Source organism: Ochotona curzoniae, unplaced genomic scaffold (genome assembly GCF_017591425.1).
Source record: "Ochotona curzoniae isolate NIBS_2020 unplaced genomic scaffold, NIBS_Ocur_1.0 scaffold_2453, whole genome shotgun sequence".
NCBI lineage: Eukaryota > Metazoa > Chordata > Mammalia > Lagomorpha > Ochotonidae > Ochotona > Ochotona curzoniae.
The window spans coordinates 16,426,082-16,445,844 of record NW_024467094.1 but is presented as its reverse complement, the minus strand read 5'-3'; the positions used below and the strand labels follow the sequence as shown (position 1 = coordinate 16,445,844).

Genomic DNA, 19,763 nt, shown 5'->3' with positions numbered 1-19,763 from the left:
GGTGAGCTCTCCAAAGCTCTGGGTGCTCTGGCACAATGTCACAGCGGAGACCCTGCTACCGCTCAAAGGTCAAGTGAGAACCTAGACAGGAAACAATAGCACCTGCCAATTGGAAGAGTCACCAAGTACTCTGTAGGAAGGTGTGGGCAAGGCAGCCCAGGGTGGGACAGTGTGCTGGGCCTGGGAGCTGGGAGAGCCGTCACCACTACCTCCAAGGAAGACAAAAGGAGCCACCATCAGAGCCCAGCGAGCGGTGTGGGGAGGTGCCCTTATCCCAAACCTGGGCCTCCCAAAGGGACCCCAACCCATGGACTTGAGAGGCTGAGCAGCCCAGCCTGACCCTCCTCTCCCTTCCTGCCATCTCCTGTCTGAGCTGTCATTGGACCCAATTAGAACTCAGAGGTCAGAGGAGTCTGTGACTCCAGGGGTGCAAGAGAGGGCTAGGAGGGGTGCAGACAGAAGCCATCCTGTCCAGGATGCTTCTGCACAGCAAGGTACCCCACATCCCCCACCGCCCCAGGGCCGTCCTCCCTGCCACCTTCTCCTCTGAAGCTCTTTGGAGTAACCACAGGCGGAGAATCGACTTTATCCAAAACAAGATCCCTTTGTATTAGCACATCCATTACCTGAGCCTAGAAAATTCCCCAGCCTTTCGGAAAAGCTTTTCTTCCTCCTCCTCTCCAATGTTTTCCTCGGAGTGTTTCCTGTAATTTGCAAAGATTAAAGATTTAAGCCACTCTTACTGCCGCACACTTTTCCCTGCCCCGTTAATGCATTCTGCCCGTCTCTCCCATCCCCTCCCACAGCGCTTCCACGTCCTTTCTGCACACGCAGGAAGGCGTCCCCAGGTGGGGTGCACCACGCACCTGCCGTGGCCGTGCACCTGAGAAGTCCTGGGGGGCTCTGGCTGCTGCCAGTTGAACCCCCACATGCCTCGACAGTGTTCTCTTGTGTGGAGCTGTCTGGGTTTGCACGCGGTCCCAGTGAACAAGGACTGTGAACACCAAGTGTGTAGTAGCTTTCCTTTCCCATGCTCACTGCCTCTTTTCCTGGGACGTCGAATCCTGATGTTAGTGATGTGTAAACAAATCCTTCCCTGCTCGGGGGCCTATATTCTTTGAAGGAGTCCAGGGCTGGAGCACTTGGCAGTGAGGAATGTGTGGGTATGAATGGTGGATTGGAACCAGGGCAGTCACACAGGGCGCCAGACTCAAAGGCCACACAGTTATTTAATGCTGTGATGGCCGTCTTGAAATGTTCCTGTTTTCTTTTTAGTAATCTTAGCAATATGCTTTCCCTAGAAGTCCTATATTTGTGTTTCACACTAAGACCCACAAATTAACATAGGTGGTCCCAGTTATGATCACTGCATACACAGCCCCACTGCACCTCAGCAAGCTGACCTCCCCAGGCACGGGAGCTGAGCAGAGGGGCACAAACGTAGGCCCTGTCCCAGTCCCTCTCCCTCCACCGCCATCACCGCTTTGAGCTCTGCTCTGTGCTTAGTCACTGTGCTAGGGGCTTAGTGGACGTGACAAGGAAAAAAATATTCAATTCTTCAGTCCCATTCAGAACCTCCCAAAGCTATGAACCAGGGTATACACTAGATAAATCACACTCCTTATAGGCTAAAAGGAATGCTGGTTCCCAGACTGTTGTTGTAGCACAGTGGGTTAAGCTGCTACTGGCGACATCAGAATCGCATTAGAGCAGCAGCTCCTGTCCTGGCTACTCTGCTCCCTGCTAACACACCTGGGAAGGCACAGATGATGATGCAAGTGTTTGGATCCCTTCCCCCATTTGGGAGACCTGTGTGGAGTTCATATCATTAAGAAAAAAGGGGGGGGGGGCCTCCCACCAATTCACTGCATCACCCAGGCCAGAGTCAGAAATCGGGAACTCCATCCTAGTCTCTCCATGAAGGGCAGGACCCCCAGCCACGCACAGCTTCACCACTGCCTCCCAGGAGCTACATCAGCAGGAAGCTGGAATTGGAGCTGGAGCTGGGAATCGAAGCCAGACCCTCCAATGCGGGACACCCGTTCCTCCCTATGTGGTTTTGATGTGCTGGGGCAGTTCTCGCCCAGAGGGAATCGGCATTTCTGACACAAGAGCTGCATTTCTCCCTCCCTAGGGGCCACAGCTCCACTCCCCTGAACCTGTCTTACTAGACATAGGGTTCCTGAAACTTCATCACGTGGCAGGCACACAACTCGAGCCAGCTCAGGCAACCCAAGCTTTGGCATCTTGTGATCCCTCCCACAGCCCACTGAATGTACTCCTGCTTCTCCCAACACGGGCATCCTTCTGGCCCCACATCACCTACACTCCCTCCTGTCCCCCTAAGCCGGTTCTTAGGGCCCCTCACCCTGGCTCGGGCAGGCTTCAGAGGCCATAAGTGCTGAGAAGCAGCCACTGTCCTCCTCCCACCCAGTCCTCCCTCTCCTGATGTCCTCCTCTGGATTCTGACACCTGCTCTGAGGAAGCCACCTGTGGGGCAGGCCCTGGGCTAGGCAAGGTGGCACTGAGATGAGAAGCTCACAGCCTGTTGTCCTGAGAAATTCACCTTGTAGGCAATGAAGTCACGCCAAGCCACAGGGGCACAGGTGACCTGAGCGAAGAAATCCCCGAATAGGTGAGGGCCCTGATTGGGAGACCTGCATCCCATACCAGAATGCTTAGGTTTAAATCCTGCCTCCACTTCCCATCCAGCTTCCTGCTGATGCCCATGATGGGAGGCAGCAGATGGTGACCCAAGTGCTCCTATGTGGGAGACTCCAGTAGACTTGCTGGCATCAGCCTGGCCCAGCCTTAGCTGTTGGTAGCATATGGGGAATAAACCAGTGAGTGGTAGATAGATCTCTAGGTATGTATGTCTCTTTTTCTCCAAATCTGTCACTGTATCTTTCAAAGAAAGGAAAGGGGAAGGGAGGAAGAAGGGAAGAAAGGAAGAACCACTGATCCGTTGAAGGAAAAGGGACTTGTGTGTGGGTTGCCCGAGAGCCTCTCCCACTCTGTGAAGCCTTGCTGTGGAAGCATTCCTGGCCGAGCAGGGAAGCTCTTGGTTGCCTTTGATCCACAGCTGCCATGGGTGGGTGCCTTGGGACACAACAAGCTCTGCATTTTTACTTCACTGCTGCAGTGCCGTGATTTCCTCCTCCCGATCTCCTTGCCTTCCACACATGATCAAATAAAGGAGCATGACTTGCTTCATAATCCCACTCTGCAGGTTGACTAGCTGAGGCAGACAGTGGGCCTGGCTGGCTTGAAGTTGTTTCCCACTACTGCTGTAACAGACGACCACAGATCGAGTGGCTGAAAGCAATGTGTCCTATCTTAAAACTCTAGAAACTGAGTCTGAAATAGGGTTTCCTGGGCTGGTTTGAGTCGAGGTTGTTGGCAGGGCCATGTTCCTATTGGAGACTGTAAGAGAAAATCCATGCCCCTGCCTTGCCTGGTGTCTGGGGCTGCCTGCATCCCTTGGCTCACAGCCCTTCCTCCACCTCCAAAGCCAGCAGCACAGCATGTTCCCGTCCTCCCTCTGACTTTGGTCCTCCTGCTTCCCCGTAGTAAGATCCTCTGTGATTACATCGGTCCCACCAGCTTTGTCCCAAGCCTTTAACTTGACTGTGTCTGCAATGCCCCTATTGCAGTGCAAGGTGACACATACCATTCCCAGAGATGGGGAGGGGGAGAGCATCCTTGGAGACCACTACTCTGCATGTGGCCTTTGAGCCTTCCAACCCTGGGGCTCTGGGCACATCCGTTGTCACTGACGCATGACTCTGTCCCCTGTGTTCTTTCAGAGGAGACAACGTTTGAAGCAGGAGTGAAAGTTCAGATCCACAGTCAGTCTGAGCCGCCTTTCATCCAAGAGCTGGGCTTTGGGGTGGCTCCAGGCTTCCAGACCTTCGTGGCCACACAGGAGCAGAGGGTAAGTTCCCTGGGCTCCCCAGGATCGTGTTCAGAGCCCCCCACTCCCAGCAGACTCTGAATCCCCCGCTTGCAGGGCCTTGGTGGAGGTGTGGGAACAGGCAGAACCACGCTAAGCTCAGAGCCTGGATAGCCTTTCCCCACTGCACTCCTGTGCTACCTTTGGATTGGAAAATTGGCAGGGAGAAAACCCAGCTTATTTTCTTCTTCACTGAATTGGTTGAGGATTTTTTTTTAATTTCCAGAACATTCTGTCACAGTAGACTTTCCATGCATATTGATGAAATAACTTTGTGGTTTATGCCAATGGATGCTAAGGGGAACTGCTAAGCAGGGTTTAATGGTTTCATTGTTTGTTAGTGAGATCCACAGCAGCCTGGGATAAAAGATGGATGGCAGCATCGTGCCCAGCCACAGAGTTTAAGTGGCATGCCCTTTGCAGGGTAACTTTGGGAACAGGGCCTGGCAGCCAGGCTGCCGCTTCTACTCTGCCAGCTGGCGGAAGGGGTGTGGCACTGTCTCACACCTCTGGAGGGAGAATTGGCAATTTCTGATTAGCAGGAAGGCCAAGGGGCCCACACCCTGTTTCTTGCTCTTCTTTCCTGGGTGCTTGTGCCTAGTTGACCTAAAATAAAAGCCCAGGGAGGCCGGGATTCTGTAAGATCCTTAAGCCAGAAGACAGTTGCTGCAGAAGGCTTCGCGTAGAGTGATGTCAGGGAGTGGTGAGAGGCACTGGCTCTGGGGCGTGAGCTGGAATGTTGGCAGCATTTGGCAACCACGTACCCATGGAACCTGGGAGCTTGGCTGGGATGTAACGTTCAGCTCAAACATCAGCGTTCATCTTGTACTAATGACAGCTGTTCAGCCAGTTTACACAGAAACATTCTGCATTCAGAGCTGACCATAAACGTGTAAGTGAGCTACACTCATACTTTTTAATCCCTAGGAGAGCAATGACTGTGTAGGCCTCCCAAACCATCCCCTATTCACAATGCCTGGGCAGTTGATAATGGCCCAAGGTCAGCCTCCACTGCAGCACAGAGGGGAAAGCTAGCCTGGGCCAGGTGGTAGAAGCAGAAATGGGGTATCTGTGGGTTATGTACATGCTGGGAACCAAGTGGTGCAACCAAAAGAAGTATCCTGAGAACAAAGAAGGAGCTGCAAAACAAATGGCCAAGTTCAGAAGTAAGGAGTAGGAAGTCTGGAAGAGTGAGATTGTAGATTGCCCAGTAAAGGCACATGACAGCCAGGCCGACTAGGTGAGCCTGGAGCTGAGCTTTCAGGTGGACTGTGGAATGCTCTGAGGCAGGCTGCACAGCAGTTGAAGTAGTAAGGGCAACAGGCTGTCATGGTAGGGAAGAGGGCCAGTGCAAACTCAACTGGGATTTGCACAGAGGCGCTGCTGGGTGTTTTAAATGAAGAATGAGGGAGATGGCAAGGGCTCTAACAAAGTCAGGGAAATGGAAACTACTCAAACTACTGGAATATTCTTCAGGGTTTGCTCATGGTGCTTTTTCTTCTGGTGCTTATAGAAGGCAGGTTCCTACATTCAGGCTGGGAGATGGGGGTCTTAGTTGGGACAAGCAGTGAATTCACTGGGCAGCCTTGAATTTTCTCAGGCACTGTAGAGAGGCTGGGCTCGCCCTCAGGAGTGTGCCCTAGAGCTGTCAGAACCTGCATTCATATTTGTTCATGTGTTTATGGGCAAGCCAAAGGTGCAGGGGAAGCTAACTGGAATGTGGTCAAGGAGCTAGTCATCGCAGCCTCCCTTCAAAGGGCCGAGCAAGGTGTAGACTGATAAAGGAGGCAGGAATTCTCTCAGCATTTACAGCTGCCTTGCTGACCGGCTGCCCACGGCAGATCTGGCTTTACAACTTGAGATGTCCCTGCCGCCACACTCATGAATGACTTCCTTGTGTTGTCATCTCTCTAGTGTCTACATGGCTGTGGCCAAGCAGAATAGGTGAACCGTGGTCTCTAAAACCCAAACAGTGACTTCTACAACCTGTACCCCTCCCTTGCCCCCACAGCTAGGGAAGGTTGGAGAGGAGGCAGTTCCCTAGGCAGCCTGAGCAATATGTGTATTCTATCCCCAAGCCCTGGCTGCCCCCTACCAGTAATAAGGAAGTTTCTGTACTGGTTGGAAGTTGGCAGCTATAGCTTCTAAGAAGACTGGAGCCTCTTCTCAGTGTGAACAGAGGGGCTCCCCACGGATGAGGAGACAGAAGTATCCTCAGCTTCACAGAGCACATTCATTGTTTGCCTTGAAGAATATTCTCCGAAAATCAGCCCCATTCATGCCAGTTCTCCTATAATTATTATGACTAATAAGATATTTGTTAAACATTTTACAGTCTTCAAAGCATTTCCGCATCATCTCATTTCATCGTTTCATTCATATTAATAGAGAAATACAAAAACACATCCCAGAGCTAAACCCAATAATACATTATGTTTACATGTATATAAAAGAGCACATTCATGGGAAATAAGACTTGTCAGGAGTAAGCCAAAATACCCACTGTGGGGGAGTTATGAATGATTTATTTTCTTTTCTGAGCTTTCCGCCTCTTTTGTACTTGGCTGTGTTGTACTTATTTGCTCAGCACTTACTTATTGAGGCCCTACTGTGAGTGAAGTGGTAGGGAAGCCACGGTGGATAAAGCAGATCCGGTCTTTAATACCCCATGGGGTCTGTAAGTTACTGGATTGCGAAAGTCAGATGTAATTTGGAGACTGATACCCACATGCATGTTGTCATTCTGCCCTTGTGCAAATCAGTTGAGCATGGTCCTTAAACATGACATTTCACTGGTCGTAAGAAGTATTTGATTTTCTTTGCATTTGTTCATGTCTAAAGTCAGGACCTGTTTTATAATCAGTCATATTTCCTAATTAATGATGGCTTGCTGTTTTTCCTTTCTTGGTGGTTCAGCAACTTGCTCAAGGCCACAGAGCTAAGCTGTAGGGCTGGGCTTTGGAGCCAAATCTCTCATGTTTCCAAGCCTAGGTTCTCTAAGCTCTGCCACACTGCATGGTTGAAACTTAGAGAACAGTCTCTGGGGAGAAGGCACTGGGAGCTATTCCAGGGAGGGGTTGCTGGACCATTTTCTTTCCCCCAAAGAAGCAAGGCCGCTCTTACTTTGCAGAACAAAGCAGCCTACAAACTTAGATTCAAATTCCAATTTTGCCGGGGGACTTGGAGAGGTTGTGCCCTCCCAGGGCCTTGGTTTCCCCATCTGTAGAATAGAGAGATTTGATTAACTGGGAAGTCCCAACTTGTGTTTGCTCAAGGACACAGGGATCACCTGGAAGTTCGGCCAGCAACAGTTTGGCGCACGCCCTGCTCACCCAGCTGTCTATTTCCAGCTTCATGCCAGCTCTGAGAGGCAGACCCACCGTGAGAAGGGCTCCAGTTGTGAGAAGGGAGCTAGGGGATGGCGCCTGGGCTAGACAGCAGCCTTAGAAGCTCTGGCCACCTCAACCCTTTGGTCTCAGGACTTCCTGCAGTGTGCACAAATCCAAACCTTAGAACAGGTCCCAAGGGCCCCTGCAACCTGGCCCCTGCCCAGCCTCAGCCCTCCTCATCTGCTCATGGTTGGCTAGCTGGGATCCCATTTTGCAGCAAACACTGCCAGCTCTGATGCCTGCCTCTGCCACTGCAGCTGCCATCTCTCTGCCCACCATACCTCTCTTATCTCATCCACCTGGCAGAGCCTCCCAAATGCTACTCAAAGTGCCCCTGCTGTCACCTTCCAAGGAGCTGTTACTTGTCCACATGACACTTTGTGTCTTCATTTGTTCCTTCTTTAGCAAGTATTCCTTGAGCACCAGCTTTGCTGGAAAAAAGAAAAGCAAGGCTGGTCCTTGCCACAGAGTGTTCACAGAATGAAATGGGATTTTGGCTTTTTTGTCTCACCCCAGGAGATGTGGAACTCCTCTGTGGAGGGCACTGTGCCTGACACCCCCTCTCAGAGACTGCCATCTTCCACCTCCATCAGCCCTTGTCTCATCCTAGACAGAGAGCCTTCTGGAAGCGAGGGCTGTCTTGCTTACACATGAGCTCATTAAGTGTATCTTCTTGAAAGAATGGATAGCCATATGTTACACCCTAATTCTTCTTGCCTCTTCCACTCACCTCAGCCAAAACTGCAGTCGAAATCTGCCCCAAGGCCACCCTCCCCCCATGCTGTTGAGCCGAGCCGTGACAGATAACATCCTTATTTTTGGCTGCCAACTGGGACACCCCACCCAAACCAAAAATCAGATCTGTAAGCCAGATATGTATAGATGAGGGTTAGTTAAATAGAAGGGAATACTTATGCACCTGCAAAGTTGCGATACTCATATGATACAAGCACAACACCAAAATCTTTGGTGTTGATGTCACCATTCTCCTTGCCAGACTCTTCCTGTCCCTGATTGATTGTTCATCCTGGGGGACTTCCCATCGTGCTTTGATATCAGAACCTTTTCATCATCTTCCCATCTCTCATCCTCTGAGAGCCTGATAGTGGTTCTGGTTTTCTAAATTCCTGTCCATGTATTCATTACACATTCATCCAGCCACCTTGCTTCTACTCACTGGTGGGCCTCGGAATGACCCTGGATGTGCTCACTGGTCAGCTGGCCTACCAGCCTCACTGTCCTGGATCTTGGCCCTGGGCTTATGTCTGAACATCTCAGGAATGTGTTGGGGAAGCCAGGGTTGAAAGTGACTGCCAAGAGGCATCTCAGTATTACCCAGAACCCCTCCACTGCTACCAGGGTGGAACCATCAGGAATGAGAGTGCCATTCCCTCATTTGTACTTGGTGCACCCAAAGTGCCATGAGAACGTCTGTAGTCCGCTCCATGTAGCCTGTTTGGGGCTGGAAGTAAGAGCAACATGAATTCTGACCTCCTCCCCACCCAGCTAGGTTTTTGTCAGCATATCTGGGTCCCATAGACAGGTAACTAAGCCTTTGTCTTTTGGTTAGGTTGCCCACGTTTCCAATACTTGGAAGGAATCCCACGGTGGCTTACAACCAGAAGCAGTACTCACCCCTGAATAAAAAGACCCAGCTGTCGGGTGGGATGCCCACCACTGGCTTGTGACAGCTCCTCTCAAGCTTGTAAAAGCCACTTCCTAAATGCCTCACCAACGAGAAGACTCATTTGTCAACCTGACAGCCAGACCCACGGCCCTTACTATCGATGCTTCATGAGCCCCATTAGAAATCCAGGCTTGCCTCGTTGGCTTTCTCAAGGCAGAGGAGAGTTTATTACATGTGCCAACTGTGACTTCCCAACTGCTCAAGCTGAAGGCACACAACGTGGCAGCCTCCAAGCCCATCCCAGGGGAGCACAGGGAAGCTCTTAAGGCAAGGCAGCCTGCTGCATGGCCCCTCCTGTCTCCAGCTCGGGCCCATTGCTTCCCACAATCAACTGGAAATAAAAATCAACTAAGTATCTACTGACTTAGCAACTTAATCCCTTGTAGCCACTCTACTCTAAAGCAGAAACATCAGATCCCCATGTGTCTTTCCCAAGTCAGTTTCTGACCATTTTTCTCTATACCGAATGAGCTTGTTTTTCTCAAGGGTGAATTGATAACAAGGGTCGATGGAGGGATAAGAAGCATGCTAAAAGAATTGTGTTTTTTCATTTATATTTTTTAAATGTATTTATTTGGAAGGCAGAAGGACCAAGACAGAGATCTTCCATCCACTGGTTCACACCTCTAAATGCCAGTAACTGCCAGAGCTGGAGCAAATCAAAGCCAAGAACCTGAAACTGCATCCTGTGTGGGCATCAGGGACTGAGTGCTGAGCCATCACCTGCTGCCTCCCAGGGCGTGCATCAGAAGTAAAGCCAAGGACTGGAACCCAGGCACTCCCATAGCGGGGTGTGGACGTTCCAGACAGCATCTTAACCACTGCACCAAATGCTCTCCCCTCAAAACAGTTGTTGACTAGCTCACATAAGTATTGTGCCCAACTCCTTTGGGCGGTTGGAGATCTAAAAACTAGTCCCATAAATCTGCCCCAAGGTCATTCTCATACCTCCCCATCTACTTGGCAGCCTTTCACTCTGCTTTCCTTCCTACGGAGGCATCTCCAGAGGAGTGCTCTGTGTGGTTCATCTCTATTCCGTTGCCTCCCTTCTGCTTCCTGGCCCTCCTCCAGCACTCCCCGGAGGGCGTGCCATCACCTTTGCGGCCGACCCTGGCCTCGCCTAGTGAAGGTGCTTGTGCATTTATACCAATAGTTTCTCAGCAGCCTGGGGACTGTGGTCCCCACCTTCCCAGAGACACTCTGGTTTGCTCTCACTTCTCTGGCCATGGTGACTTAGTACCTTCACAAGTAGCTCTTTCCTTTCTACCCTTTCCGTGTTGAGCACTTCAGGGGCCAGTTCTAGCCCTCTCCCAACTTCACAGCCCCTTCCATGATTCCCATGTGGCAACCTCTACCCCAGACCCAACAGTCCAGGTACTGCTGAACTCCCCAATCTTGGCTCCCACAGAATCTCAGATCAACAGTCTCAACTCGACTCTTCCTCTCTTGTCCTCACATCTGTGCCCCAGAATCACTGCTCCCCAGACCTGGAAATGGCCTCAATACAAATCCCCATCTGCTAGATGTGGAGCCTTGTGCCTCATTCTCCCCATGGTGTTCTTAGTGGTTCCCACATCAGAGGATAACTAGAGGATGAAATTAGTTAAAACAGGTGACAGCTGTGGACCTGCCTCGGGCCTGGCGCAGTAGCCTAGCAGCTGGAGTCCTTATCTTGCACACGACAGTACCCATATGGGTACAGTTCTAATCCCGGCAGCCCTGCTTTCCATCCAGCTCCCTGCTTGTGGCCTGGGAAGGCAGTCAAGGACAGCCCAAAGCCTTGGGACCCTGCACCTGCATGGGAGACCAAGAAGAGGTTCTGGGCTCCTGGCTTCAGATCAGTGTAGCTCCAGCCACAGCAGCCGCTTTGGGAGTGAATCAGTGGACCGAAAATTTTCCTCTCTGTCTCTCCTCCTCTCTGTATATTTGACTTTGCAATAAAAATAAGTCTTTAAAAATTTTTTAAAAGCAGCCTCACTGGTCTCTACTGCCCATTTTGTCCTTCAATTCATTCTCTGTATCAGCATGGTCCTTTTTGAAGCACAGCTCTGAGCATCTCCCTCCCTGGGTAAGGAGGGTCTAGGAGTCTCTCCCGACCTTCCAGGTCCAGTACCTAACCTCTCTCTGGGTAATATCTCGCCCTGCTCCCCTGGCACCCAAGAATCTCAGCACTGTGCTACGTGACACTCAAGGGTGCCACAAGGTTGCTGCCTTCCTTGGCAGCAGTACCCTTCCCACCAGCTCTTCTCCACCCAACTCGTTTGAGGCCTTCGAGATGCAGCCCAAACGCACTTCCCCCAGAAGACCACCCAGTGTACTCAATGGAATGCTCCAGCATAAAATGTGATCACTGACCTCCCCTATTTACTCTTCTACCTGCTTTCCTAGATTGGAAACTCCTTGAGGATATGACTTTTTTCTGTTCCTTATATCAGCATTTTACATGATGCCTTACATACAGAAGATGCATGATAAATTACACTGAGCAGAAGGAATGACTACATGAATTGTGAGACAGATACCAACCAACAGATAACTTTATCATGTCTCCCTCTACTTGGTCCCTTCATGTCTTTCTCAGACTGTAGACAAAGTCCAAATTTCACCCTGGCTCCATCCCTCCCCTTTTCCAGTGCTTATAAACCACTGCTGTCCAACATAAAAACCCTGAGCCACACGCTGCCCTCCTTCCCATACCACAGGCCTTGAGCCTTCTCCTTGGCCTGTTCCATGCTCATTTTGTGCCAACTCACCTACCAAGTGCCAGGCACTGTGTAAGGCTTCCAGGACAGACGTTGTGCTCAGATGCTTCAGGCCAGCCCAAGAGGCAGCCACTTTGTCACTCCACCATGTATAAGAACTGTATCATGTGTACCTAGTACACTGTAGGCTGCTAAGGCTAAGACATCGTCTTCTCACCCTCAGGGGAAGGATGGATGGACGGTGCAGGGTGATCCTTGTAAGCTCTCTTCAATAATCTATAGTCCATTTCAGTTCTGCTTAATCTCAGATGTGATGTATCTGAGCTTAGTCTTTGGGAACTAAAAAGTGAGATCATCTTTTTACAGTGTCTGGGAGGAGGATCAGTTAGAAATGGTGCTAGCTGACATGGCAGCCCCAGCCTGGTCTGAAGTCCAGACCTGTAGAGATGACCGCCCTCAGCAGCATCTGTCAGCACAGAGCTGGCCTCTGCACTTGAGGCCTCCTACACCAGAAGCCAGCTGCTTATCACTGTGGCTTCCTCCTTCCTTGGACCCGGCAGAGGAGAGAAGACTAATGTCTATTGACTCATCTACTTTATCTTACTCAGGAGACAAGTTAATAAATCACTGCACTCTTTACTGGGGTCCTGCTGCCCAGAACCATGTTATCTTTTGATTCATGAGCAACTCGCTATCTGAACTCTAAGCAGTGTGGCCTTGGTGGGGTTTTTTGTTGTGTTTTTTTTTAAATAAGGGGTGAGGATGGGTGGTACTCTGTAGAGTATACTTCTATGCACAAGCTAAAAGTGGTTTCATCTTGTTCCCATCCAACTGTGAAGGTTAAATAATCACAAACAAATCAGTTAGAAAGATAAACCATAACGAATGAACGAAGATGAACAGTCCTACACAGGCTGACACACGGCCTTGGCAAGGGCAGGGGAGAAGGGTGCTGGGAAAGACCTCTTTTTTGTGACTCTCCTCTGCTTCTGCACCCTTGAAAACAAGGGTGGCCCGGCCATCAGTGCTGGCCAAGTGCCCACATCTGTTTGTGTTGCGACAAGCGGGCTGCAGAGCCCCAGTGGACCTTCCCTGTGGGCTAGCAAGTTTTGTGCTTCTCTATGAGACTGCTCTATCCCCCGCCCCTCTATTCTCTTACCTGCTAAGACCTTCCTCCTCCTCCCCTACCACTCAGGATACGATTCTAAGATACCTTAACCTGCAGCCAGCTGACTGGTCATATAAATGTGCCTAACAACAAAAGTCATTTGCATCTTACTCCGTCAAATGAGATTTCCATTTGAAGACAAGATCTCTGTAGCAACTAGTGCAGAGCTCAACACTATAAATCAATGAATGAATAAATGGCAGACCTAATCAATATTGGTTTATAGATTGCTCCAAGCCGCATAGCAAATCCTCTTGTGCAAGGGGAAAAAAGATTCTGAGATGAGAGCACTCACTCCTCAATTTATCAGCCGTATGTTCTGAGTTAGCATTCAGAGTCCTCTGATGCATTTGGGTGGTTAGGGACAGAATAACAGTGTTGGGCCAAGGTTTGTAGGAGAATGAAGGGGCCTCCAGAAGAGGGGAACCGGTACCAGCCAAGAAGCTTCCTGCCTCTGAGGAGGGTGGGTAGACAGATGTTGAGAGCATAAGCTAGAAGAGTCCTTGGGCTGGGGCATTGGAGGGGACTCAGCAGGGTCCCTGAACATGAAACTGCCTGCATTCCCTTCCACCCTGCAGCTTCACCTCTTGGAATCTGCCCTAATGAAATGCACACACCGTGCACCAGGAAGCACGGATGAAGACAGCTCTTCTCTGCTGTACTGTTGCTAAGACCAAACAACCCACACCCTTTCTAATGCTGTTCAAACAGCTGAAATGTTCGCCAATGGAAACATGATTGAGTTAAGATGGTAATGCATATGCATTTACCCACAACATGTAGCCTGGCTAAAGAAGATTTAGTGGTTCCCTGGGGTAAATTTGCAAGACATTGGTAGATGAAAAAAAAAACACGTTGCAGAACAATATATTCAATGAGGTCCCATTTGTATTGAAAGAATAGCCAAGCACTAAGCTGTGTATAAATACAGATGCATGCACATTAGCACACAGAAAAATTCTAGGCAAGTGGTTTCCAAGCCTAGAGCTGCTCAAGGGAAGGGAACAGAAGTGAGTGTGCAGGAAGATGTTCCCTTTTACTGTACCCCGGGAAGATTTATAACAATTCATTTGTCTAATTCTGCAATAATACAGTTCTAAGAACGTGTCTAGCACAGCTGGACACATACCATTTTCTGGTGTGGACTCCTGTTCATAGGCTCACAAAGGAGGAGGAATTAACATGTTCCCTGAAGCCAGGCACAGCTTCCTTCCCCTGAAGACAGCTTTTATCAGATCCAGTCCCATATCCAGCACCTGCAGAGGCACAGAAGGCCAAAGGCCACCATCCTCGTTGATGAGTCTGTAGGTTCCGGTTCTCACAATGCCTATTGCCATGCCAGCTTCTACACAGGTGTGATGATCAATGGATTGCCTGGGATCCAGTAGACTAGGTTGGGTTGAGCAGGTTGGATTAGTATGACAGCTGAATAAGCCATCCCATAGCCCCTAAAATCACCCTCTCCTCCTGCTTGACACCCTTAGTTTCTGGGCTGCATCACCACCTCACCAGGGTGTCTACTCCCAGCTTTAGGAGGTCTCCTCTTCCTGTCTTTGACTATGATGTGTTCATCTCGAGGCTTGCCAACCTACTTCTGTCCTTGACCAGCACCATTCCCCACTCTCAGGACTCAACAGGTGCTCTGCATCTGAGACTCTGTCAGTGTGTGCGGAACTGGACTGAGAAGGTTCCATGGGAACCAGCAGAGGAATAGGCCCTGCGGGGTAGAGGTGCTTCACCTGGGGTGGGCAGGCTGTCCCTGAGGTCATGCCCCAACACCAGCCCTGTCACGGGGACAGCTGCTTCTGCCTCACCTGCTTTGTTAAGGCATTGCCAGAGCTCACTGATGGTGGGGGAGAAGAGCCTGTGCTTGCTTCAGAACCTCAGGAAGAGGACATGGGCAGCAGAGGGGATATCACTCCACTTCCTGACTCATAGGATTCCTTGGATGTCTTCCAGAGGCCAGAATCTTTCTAAATGTGTCATACCCACTATCCCAGGGTGTGTGTGTGTGTGTGTAAATATATGTATCTCCCAGATATATCAAATCAAGTAAGTGGGCAACATTTTACAGAAAATAAAGCTGGAATAAAGAGAAGTGTGAAACAATTCGGTCAGCTTGGAATTAGGATGAACTTAACAGCAAAGTCTTCAGTAGACTCCACCTGTTGAATACTGCCTTCTGTGGCTTAAGGTGCTTGTACCTTTTGTGATTTAGATAGAACAGGGAAAGTTCTCAGAAAACTCAGACAAGAAGCCAGACCTGGAATGAGGGCTCGCCCTGAGCAGGAGCTGAAGGAACTCCACTGCTGGGAAAGGGGGTGGGGGACGCAGGACATGGTGGCTCAGTGAATGAGGAGACAGGCCTGGTGAGAGAGGAGGAGGTTGTGCAGACACACACCCAGCAGAGGCACAGCCTTCCAACCAGGGCAGGGAGCAAGCATGTCAGGGACCAGCAATGTGGGAAAGAGCCAGCTTGGTGACCAGAGCTAAAACCTCCATCCTCTCTCTTCCCTTTTCTTCCTCTTCCTCCTCCCTCTCCCCTGCCTCTTTCTGTTTCTCCCTCCCCGCTTCTCTGTGGCAGGCCTCATAACACTAGTCACCCACAGTTTTACCTGCTGCTACCTTCTGCTTACCCATGGCTCACATGTCTGGGCCCTCTACACAGGACTGTGGGGAGGGCAAGTTGCAATAACCAGTTTTGTTCGCCTGGCTTTGGACCTTTGTCCCTCATCATGCTCTGTACACCCCTTCTCTTTCAAAAGGAGGTCTCTGACATCAGTCACAGTGTCTACCAGTGTTCATGGAGTGGAGCTGCGTAACCGACCACAGCTCCCCCTTACATTCTCAGAAGTCAGTGGAGCAGAGGTGGTGAGTGCTATGCACCAGCCCTCTGCATCTCAACAGCCTTGCAAATGGGCTTCCTGTGCCTGTGCTACGGATGAGGAAGGGAAGGCTTGATGATGGAGACATGATTTGAACCTTGATCTTTAAGCTTCCAGCGCCTGTGTTCTTCACACTCTCCTGCATCTGAGCTCATAGGCTACAAAAAGGACTAGTGCCCTGTGACCACTCTGTGTGGACAGATCTCTGACAATGAAAAGCAAAAGAGACCCTTGACTAAAGGAGAATACATTTCTTAGCTGTGTGTCTCTGTATCACTGACTTCTATTCTGATGTGATTGCTAGATTTTATTTTATAAGCTTTCAAGAAGCCACTTCCTGATAAGTAGCAAACATTGTTGTTATTTGTGCCTTGATTTTTTACTCCTGGTAATTTCCCCCTCAGGCTTACCGGCTCTGCAATTGATCTTAGTAGGAATGAGAGTGAGTCAGCGTTGAAATTTTCCAAGGAAACATACTTGCGTTTTGTCCATGTACCATGGCAACGATCAGAAAACATAGTAGTACCCTGCATGCCAGGCAGCGAGGCAGCACAGGGACTCACCTGGGACGGCATTCATTGTCGCATCGCTCTCCCGCATGCTTTTCCCGCAGGAGACTGGATTATTCGTCCTCTTCGCAGTGGGGAAATGAATGTGTCATTACAGATCAGGAATGAAAGCAAAGCTGCAGCCTGCTGCCTTGCTATGCAGGAAGGGGGAAGCAGCAGGTCAGCCCAAGTGGAGGACGGACCTGTGAATAATTGCAGTCCTGACTCTGCTACGAGCAGGTCACCGTACCTCTTTCGGCTTCAGATTCTTTACCTGTCACTTGGGCTAAGAATGCGTGTCTCACCTGGCAGATGAGGAATCCGATTCAAGAACGGTTTTGCAAGTCCTTGCGTTGTACCATGTTTATATCACTCTTCTGGAGCAGAGCCAATGGAATACGTGGCTCAGCTCCACACTTGTCTTGGGAATGGCACTGAACTGCTAGTGTGCAAGTCAGTTTGGTGTTGATGTGGCTTGGGCCATATCTGGACCAGTTGATGGTAGTGGTAGAGGCTTTGCTTGCTGCCCCCAAAGAGGTAAATGACATATTGTGACTTTACCCTCTTGCCTCTAACTACAACAAAGACAAAATCCATGAAAATCATTTTTTAGGACGCTGAATATTAGACCACAAATATTACCATGCAAAAAAAGTAGGGAAACATGAGAATTATCAACTATTCAAAAACAATGAAGTTCTAACACATTTGAAGTAGCCAAAAGGAACATTGAGATAATTACAATTAATAACAGACATGTTATTTGTAGTTATAAAAGTATATAATGTATGGCCATGAAATATATTTTTAAGACACAGATTGAATTTTTGGATCCAAAAACTGCAGTGTCCAAGAAGAAATTAACAGAAAAGGTTAGTTAACTTAAATATGAAAACACAGAGGAAGAGGAATATTTAAAATGAAGAGTATCAGTTAGCCATGGAGCTACTTGTATGGCCTACTGTTTGTATACTTGGAGTCTTTAAATAAGGGAGAAATGGGGCAGAAAAACAATTGACGAAAATGGCCAAATCATTTCCAAATTCAATGAAAATTTATAAACCCACAGATCTGAAAATCTCAAACTCTGTATCCAAAAGATGAAGAAAACTACACCAAAACTGCTTAAAACCAGAAACAAGAAAAAAAACATCAAATATATCCAGAGAATCAGTCATTACTTACAAAGAAATAGAGGTAAGGACAAGAGATTTCTCATGAGAAATCGCGCAGATGGGAAGATGAACAAGCTTTTGAAGGGGCTGGCCGCACCTGGCCTCACACTGACTCACCCATATCTGGTCTCGGGAGCAGCAGTTCATGGCCTTCTACTGCTGGCCCCAGTTTCCTGCTAAAGCTGATCCTGGGACGTGGTGATGGTTCAAGTGACTGCGTTCTTGCCACCCCAACGTCAGACCTGCATGGAATTCCCAGCTCCCAGTGTCAGTTCCAGTCAAGGCCTATTGTAGGCAATTAATAAACCATTAGATAGGAAGGAGTGCTTGCTCGCTCGCATGCTCTCTTTCTCTCTCTCTCTCACTAGCTCCCTGCCTCTCACATAAGTAATCATTAAAAAAAAAAAACTTTCCTCCCCACTTCTTTTGATACTATCTAGAATTCTAGATGCAATGGAAATCTGTTTTTAAAATACTTTTTCAACCATGCAAAAACTAACGACCCTTACTTGAGCAAATCCACCACAGATTGGCACTCTAAAGATTCTATTCAAGTAAAAAGAAAATGGTACCAGATGGAAACGTAGATGCAGCCAAAAAGGAATGAAGAGCACCAGAATTTGTAACTGCAATGGTAAATACGTAAGATATTTTCTTGGTAAAGTCACTCAAAACATAATTGACTATGTAAATAATCTCAGTGTACCGTGAAGCTTATATAGAAGCAAAGCGAATGTTGGCAGTAGCTTAAAGGTAAGGATGGAAATAGAAGAAACGAATGCAAGAGTCTCAAGCTGTATTAGAAGGCAAGCTTTGATAAGCTAAAAGATTTCATGCTATAAACCTTACAGCAAGTACAAAAATAGAAAAAAACCAAAAAGCTATACCTAATAATCCAACAAAGTCTATACTCAGAATCATTTTTAAGAAGTCCAATTTTAGTCCACAAAATAGGCTGTATTCAATTAGCTCAACAAAAGATAGAACATTAGGGAAAGGAGAGCAGAGAACAAAGGGGACAAGTAAAACACAGGGTAACAAGATGACAGACTAAAACCTAGCACATCAATAACCACACACAGTGCAAGTGATTTAATCATGACAAGTAAAAGATAGATTGTCAGACTAGATAAAGAACCATGTCTCTATGCTGTTACTCCCAAAAGAAGTATTCCAAATATAAAGGTGGTTAAAAGAAGAGAAACATGTGCAACATGTTTATTCTAACCTTTACAAAATTGAAATGCCATGCTAATATTAACTTCAGAGCAAGTGATATCAGGGATAAAGAGGTCCCTTTTATGATAAAAGAGTCCGGGGGTCGCGGGGGGGAAACAACCTGTAATGTTTGTACATATACTAGCAGAGCCTCAAAATACATGGAGCAAAAATGGATAGAACTGCAAAGAAAAAAAGACAAATCCACAATTATGCATGGAGACATGAAAGCCCTCGCTCTGGGGGCCAGCATTGGGGTATAGCAAGTTAGGCCTCTACTTGTAAAGACAGCATCAGCAGGCACTTGGACCAGAGCCCATATGGAATGTTGGCTTAACCCACTGTACCTGTCTACTCCCATGCAGCTCCCTGCCAGAGTAAGCAGTGGAAGATGGCCCAATTGCTCAAGCCCCTGTAGTCACATGGGAGACATGGAAGAAATAAACTCCTGGCTTGAGCTCACCTATCCACTGTCAGTGCAGCCATCTGGGGAGTGAGCCAACAGGGAGAAGATAGTCTCTCTTGCTCTCGGCTTTTTCTCCTCTCTATAATTCTGCCTTTCAAATGAATAAAAAAAAAATTTTTTTAAATCCCTCTCTCAGTTGATTGGACAAGTAGACCAAGAACCATCTGGATACCCAAGATTTGAATGATACAGTCCACCAAGTTGACCTAACATTTATACTGTGCTGCATACAGCAATGGCAAAATATATATATTCTGCTCAAGTACACACTGAACAGTAAATAAGGCAGACCAAATTCTGGGTCATAAAACATGCCTCAATCAATTTAAAAGGATTCAAGTCATACAGAGTGCAATTTCAGATCATAATGGAATTAAATTAAAAATCAATAACAGGAAGATACCTGGAAAATCCCCACATATCTGGAAAGAAAATAACACACTTCTAAATAATCCGTGGGTGAAAGAAGAAATCAAAAGGAAAATTAAAAAGCATTTTGAACTGAATGAAAATGAAAACCTATCCTATAAAAATTTATAGCATGCTACTAGGGCAGCACTAAGAAGGGAATTT

General features: G+C 48.3%; 1 protein-coding gene across 2 annotated transcripts in view; it reads left to right on the top strand.

Moving 5' to 3' along the window:
* ASIC2 (acid sensing ion channel subunit 2) overlaps positions 1-19,763 on the top strand; it is an 894,111-nt gene that overhangs the window by 835,685 nt on the left and 38,663 nt on the right. For both annotated transcript variants that reach the window (XM_041000357.1, XM_041000356.1), the window contains exon 3: positions 3,807-3,934. In XM_041000357.1, the coding sequence (XP_040856291.1) occupies positions 3,807-3,934 (128 nt within the window). The remainder of the gene's footprint in view (positions 1-3,806; positions 3,935-19,763) is intronic.